The sequence below is a fragment of the Medicago sativa genome, chromosome 7 (assembly GCF_051527215.1).
Source record: "Medicago sativa cultivar Bolivia chromosome 7, Bolivia_mono, whole genome shotgun sequence".
Taxonomy (NCBI): Eukaryota; Viridiplantae; Streptophyta; class Magnoliopsida; order Fabales; family Fabaceae; genus Medicago; species Medicago sativa.
This window is the reverse complement of record NC_140755.1, coordinates 63242474-63249110: the sequence shown is the minus strand read 5'-3', so window position 1 is coordinate 63249110 and position 6637 is coordinate 63242474. Positions and strand designations below refer to the sequence as shown.

Here is a 6637-nt window from a genome sequence, read left to right as displayed (position 1 = left end):
TTTTTTATATGGAAGTTCTCTCATAAACATTTTACATACAGAGCTCTAAGAATTTTTAGCAAATTTTGACCCTCCAACTGTTTTCTATCACCATTTTTATCCTTGATTTTAAATAAAATTATGTGTACCTTTTATATTTTTGAATAATTTTTTTTATAGAGATATTTACAATATTATGACAATCTCTCCAACAATTTTTTCTAAAAAAGTATATATTAAATATGAATTTGTAAGCGCTAAAAAACTCAAAAAATCATATTTAATTTGGGTCAAATTGTACTTAGTTCCTACAATACAAGCTTTCAAGTTTAATCCAGAAAAAAAAATTGTTAACTTTTGGTCCCAAATTGCCTTTTATAGGGACTATTCTTGCAAATTGTAATATTTTAGAAGACTAAAATTTACATTAAAATTTAATAGGGATTAAAAATATATTTAACCCTTAATTCTTCCATAGTTAAAAAAATAAATAAACATTTGTAAGAGAAACTTTTATAATGTACTAAACATGACTGTAAAAATAATTCAAAATTTTGAAGGATGCACATGTGTTTACTTACAAGAATGAACCAAAAGTCGTGGCGGATAATATTTGGCAAACCGAAATTTGCTGAAATTTTTTAGAGTGGTTAAAAACAAAATTTAAAATATTTATTCTAATCAAAAACTTCCATCAGCTGCGGCCATGCCTTTCGACTGGCAGGCGGAGCGGACTGTGCCGGTGAGTCCATCCAATGCTGCGATGGTTCCTCCTCCTCCCAAGCCCGTTAGCAGAGTCTCTTTCGCACAGGCTCTTACATCAACTTCTACGACTTCCTCAAACGACAACTTGCCGCAACCAGTATTTCGAGGTGAGTCTGTAAGCATCACAATCTCACAAGAAATGTATGAAAAGGGTATGTTTGCTTGTAAGCGTAACCTGAGAGGACGGCTTGTTCTCAATAAGGGAGATACACCTTACAGTACCAAGGACATTCACACAAAACTGCAGAATCATTGGAAGACTGCAGGGCCCTGGAGCATGCGCCCTCTAGGGAGAGGTTTTTATGAATTCACTTTCGCCACAGAGAACGATTTAAGGATGGTTTGGGCCATGGGAACGATTAATATGAAACCAGGTGTGCTTAGATTATTTGAATGGACCAAAGACTTTAATATGCACAAGCATCGTAACTCACATGCCCAGGTCTGGATTCGGCTGTTGGAACTCCCACAGGAGTACTGGATGGATAGGACTCTACGGGAGATAGCTAGTGCTGTAGGCACTCCACTCCTCATCGATAAGGCAACGTCCAATCGCACTTTTGGTCATTATGCCCGCATTTTGGTTGATATGGATTTTTCAAGAAGGATTTTTCATGAAATCACGGTGGAGAGAATAGGTTACGCTTTTACAGTGGAAGTGGCCTATGAGTGGATGCCTGATTATTGTACACATTGTCACAACATAGGCCACGATGTTTCAGCTTGTCGTTGGCTATATCCGCGTAAGGACAGCAGTGCATCCAAGGAAGCAATAGTTCAAGGCAAGAAACTGGTTCCGTCGAGGCAGCAGAATTGGGTACCTTCTAAGGAAAACCCTTCTGGTATAGGTTCCTCTATAGCCTTTGCTGCCCCCCAAAAGGAGGCTGCACCAGCTCCTACTGTAGTGGATCCTAATGTAACAGTCACGCACCAGAATGCTGCAGTTTCTAGTGGACAGTTTGAAGACATCCAGGTGCAGCAGCAGCATCCTGTACATCACGTAACCTCTCAATTAGATGGGGCAGACACATTACAAATGGGGACATCAAGTAACAGCACTGGTACCGTGGATGCAAGAGTAGAGGCGCAACACAAAGAAATTCCAGCAAAGACAATTCCTCCTTCAGAAAACATGGCAAACCAAATGCCACTTGAGAATGTCACAGATGCAGTGGCCCGTACTGCTGTAGTGGTGTACGAGGATCCAGTTATCACTCCGGTCAATATTGATGGGGTTGGATCGGACACTACTCAAATTGAAGGGTCTGTTGATAAAGAAGATGTTGCGGCTTCCCAACACGCAGTAAACAACAACACAGATGAGGCAGAGGTAAACCCACCCGTACAACAACATGTCAGCAAAAACATTCAAGATGGTCTTGATTTATGGGCCAGAATCCGGGAATATGATCAACGTATGGCTGATGAAGGCTACACTCAAGTTCTTACCAAGGCGCAGAAAGAAACTCGTAAAAAGCTAGTCCTTGGCACGTCCTATAAAACCCGCGCAAAGGGTGCTCTTCCTTCTTCCAAATGATTCTCGAATATGGGTCATGGGATTCAAAGTTATAGTTGGTTAGATACTCTTCCGGCTGATCGTCAGTTGCTTATGGTTTTCTTCGTGATAGAGTTGGTTTGTTTATCTACAGATTTTTGTTAGTCTGTAGTAGTTTATTTTCAGTTTTTTGTTTATTTGGCTTCTGAGGGTTTTGGCCTAGTCCCCCCTCTTCTTGTATATTTTTTTTCCCTTTCTTTAATAAATTTTTTAGAGTTTGGCGGCATAGGACGGAGGTTTCCCAGATGCCAACCTAGTTGGTGTCGGTGTTTCCTCCCGATGTATGCCAATACTCCTTGCTTAGCAAAAAAAAAAAAAAAATCAAAAACTTATTTAACTCTTACTAGTATTATACATCAATAAACTTGCACGCAACATAACCAGTTTTGTTTCCTTTGCAAGAAAATATTATACACATTAGTTGAGAAGACAATTTTTTTTTGAAAAAAAAGATGCTTATAGCATTTCATCTATACTATATATAAAGAAAACTACCCCTTTCAGCACACTTTTGGGTTGGACTTTTCTTTTCAAAAATACCCTTAATTTTTAATTTTAAGTTTAAATACAAATAATACTTGTAACAAATCTATACTATATATAAAGAAAACTACCCCTTTCAGCACACTTTTGGGTTGGACTTTTCTTTCCAAAAATACCCTTAATTTTTAATCTTCAGTTTAAATACAAATAACACGTGTAACAAATAGATAATAATAAATTTAATTTAAGGAGAAAACTTACACACAATTCCTTATGAATTGTTCTTACTGTTAGCTAATTATAAAATAACATGTGGATTACTAATCCATGTCAATAATCGTCCCCGTTAACCCTGTTTTACCTCCGTTAACCATAGATCAAACTCACAAATCTAGCACAAAACAAAAACTCATGTTACTTTTTTATTAGCCGATTTTATGTTGTACATCTGTGTTGTTCCCCTCAATACAACCGACAAAGATTGCCAAGTATTTTCATATCCCTTCCACAAAAAAACAGTATTTCCATATTATTTTATTACTTCCACAAAAAACAGTATTTTTATATTATTTTATTAATATAAGTTATTCATTCTTAGTCTTTGATCAATTGTAACAAACGTGAGAAAAATAATGGTAAAGATTGTACTTTAAATTCTCTTAAAAAAGATTAGTAACAAACGTGAGCAAAAAATAATGTTAAAAATTGGACTTTAAATCCTCTAAAAAAAATATTAGTAACAAACGTGAGCAAAAAATATTGTTAAAGATTGGACTTTAAATCCTCTAAAAAAATATTAGTAACAACATGAGCAAAAAATATTGTTAAAAATTATATTTTAAATCCTCTAATAAAAAGATTAGTAACAAACGTGAGCAAAAAATAATGTTAAAGATTGGACTTTAAATCCTCTAAAAAAAGATTAGTAACAAACGTGAGCAAAAAATAACAATGTTAATGATTGGACTTAAAATACTCTAAAAAAAGATTAGTAACAAACGTGAGCAAAAGACAATATTTAAGATTGGACTTTAAATCTTCTGAAAAAAGATTAGTAACAAACGTGAGCAAAATATAATGTTAAAGATTGGACTTTAAATCCTCAAAAAAAAGATTAGTAACAAACGTGAGCAAAAAATAATGTTAAAGATTGAACTTTAAATCATCTAAAAAAAGATTAGGACTAAAAATATCTTATACTAGTTGTTATACTAGTTGTTAACTCCTAATATTTAGGAATAGTTAGTGGGACTTAGTTTTCCCCATAACCCACGTTTAGGATTGATTGAGGGAAGTATTATTCTCTTAGTTAGTTATTATAGTCTATCACAATTCATACTGCAGAATCGTTTATTTGTTTCTCTAACTCTCATAACCGTGCTTCTGCCGTCTCACATCATCAGAATATTTAGACCTCAATTGCATGCCTCTTTCCTTGTGTAAATCAAATGTTCTCAAGCTGTTCACATATCACTCCTTAATTCCATCATCATCATCATCTCCTGTTCATCCAAATTTCTTTCTAAGTTCTTTAAGTATTTATCTAGCAACTACTTTTCGTAAAACTCATGGAAGTTTAAGGTATACTCTGTCCTTTTTATCTTGTTTACTTCCATACTCCAATCTCAAATCCTAGAATAATGTCTCATTGGAGCTATTTTCGTTTTCTCTAAACCTGTCACCGTAGACTTCAACCACGCTTTCGTTCACTGTTCGATTGAGCTAATTTTTGGACAGAGTGTTCACAACACGGGGTTCTTTATTTTCAACGGTCCATCGTCAAAATGATGTCTAGAAGAGAAATTACGGTTACAGTACAACAATGAAATTGAGGCTTAAAGTAGCGCTAAGGAAGTAAAGCGTATAAAAGGTAAGGGCTCTAGTCTTGACCATGATCTAAATGAAAATGATAGGTTATGATGTTGAATTTGATATGCTTCTTGATTCGATGGTTGAGTGAAAAGATTTATTATGTTTTTATTAATTTTCTTGTAGTTGATAATTCTAAGAATTGATGAGTTGCAATTTTGTTAAAGTATGTGGTTTGATGAATGTGTAAATATTGATGATTGCTTATTTGTGAAATGAAAAATGTTGTTGAGTTAAAATGATTCTCTGGGGTGTATGTGAGTTAGAGGTTGTGTGCAAGTTTATTATTTTATGTGGTTTAAGTGTCAAAAAAATAAAGAAAGAGTGCATAGCATGCATATCATTGCATTTGATGGATTCTTAAGTGTCAAATGGGGCGATTCAATGGAATATTAAGTGCCAAAAGGGGCGATTATCAAGTGCCAAATGGGGTGATTCAATGGAATATTAAGTGCCAAGAAGGGCGATTATTATATTATTTTATCAAGTGCCAAATGTGGCGATTCAATGGATTTTTAAGTGCCAAATGGGGCGATTATTATTATTTCAATGGATTTTAAGTACCAAATGGGGCGATTATTATTATAAATGGGGCGATTCTTTATTATATGCCAAATGGGGCGATTAAAACTGTTATGCCAATTGGGGCGATATCCGGATCATTGTCTATTTGCATTTCATGCATCAACATCGACATTGAGTCTTGAGTCTTGTGTTTGTTCTTATTATATCTTTGAGTGATGAATATTTTAAACTAAAAAGAAATGATTTTAGCACAATTCCTTGATGATGGTTGTATATTCTTATTTGATGTTATAATTTATTGTTGATTTTATTTCATGGGTGTTGAAGACTAACCCTTACAACCAACATTTTAGGTTCAAAGGAGATATGATGTGTGCATGATGTTTTGCTTGAAGCGTGTACGCGGGGAAACAATTTGGGTTTTTCCGATTTGTAATTTTAAATGTTGTTTACTTTTAAGAATTTTAACTAAATTAGTTTAAAGAATTCTGTTGAAGTTTTGTTAGGAATTATTATTGAAAAAAAATGAATAGTCTTATTTTTCTAAAAAAAAGAAATATACGTAAATGTCTTGGATTAAAATCCAGGACGTTACACTTCCATTCCTTCTGCAATCATAAGCATTTAGAATAACAACATTTAACTAACTGCACCTTCCAGTCTTCAGACTCTGATGAACTCCAGCTTCCGATGATCTTCAGACTCTGATGACGTCAGCTTCTGGTAGACAGCTTCTGATGATCTTCAGACGCTCTCTTTTTCAGACGCTTTCTTCTTCAGACTCTATCTTGCAACATAAGCTTCCTTTTTGTAGATTCCATTGGTCTCATTTGTTCTTCGAGAACGTATACTTGATATAATGACATTTAACTTTTTTGTCTATGGTCCTGCACACTTGAACAAATATTAGCATATCCAATTGACATTTTTAATACCTTGTTATCATCAAAACTCAAAGGTGGTAATGTTAAACACATTTTGTTCCAACACACTGTTCGTAGCGCATATCGCTTATGTGTTAATGAGCTAGTTGATTTATCTCACCTTCAGTGTCTGGGTTATTGGTTGGGAATTTGGAAACTTAAAGTGTCTCCAAAGGTTAAGAACTTAATTTGGAGGATGTGTTGGGGCTGTTTGCCAACCCGTGTCCGGTTGCTTGATAAAGGCGTGCAATGCCCCATTAGTTGTGTCAGTTGCGACTCTAACCATAAGGATTTGGCACATATTTTCTTCGTTTGTCCATTTGCGGTTCAAGTTTGGTCAATGGCTGGTTTATGGCACGACGTACAATTGGCCGTGGCTACATCACCCTCGGTTCTGGATGCAATTTTCTCACCGGTACAATCTTTGTTCGTAGTACATTCTCAAAAGTTAGCAGTAATTCTCTTGTTATTTAGATAGTGTAATTTACTTATTATTTTTAGGGTTTGTCTATCCTATGAAATCATTAAGAAAGCTAAA

At 34.8% G+C, this 6637-nt stretch overlaps 1 protein-coding gene across 1 annotated transcript; it reads left to right on the top strand.

The window, feature by feature from the left end:
- Nucleotides 1–685: 685 nt before the first annotated feature.
- Nucleotides 686–2281, top strand: LOC146907546 (uncharacterized). Its single transcript, XM_085729123.1, has one exon. It carries the CDS (start codon nucleotides 686–688, stop codon nucleotides 2279–2281), a length of 1596 nt encoding a protein of 531 aa, XP_085585249.1.
- The last annotated feature ends 4356 nt before the right edge of the window (nucleotides 2282–6637 follow it).

What these genes read in the sequence shown, in the direction of transcription:
- LOC146907546 (XM_085729123.1), top strand. Translation starts at nt 686, where the DNA reads ATGCCTTTCGACTGGCAGGCGGAGCGGACTGTGCCGGTGAGTCCATCC.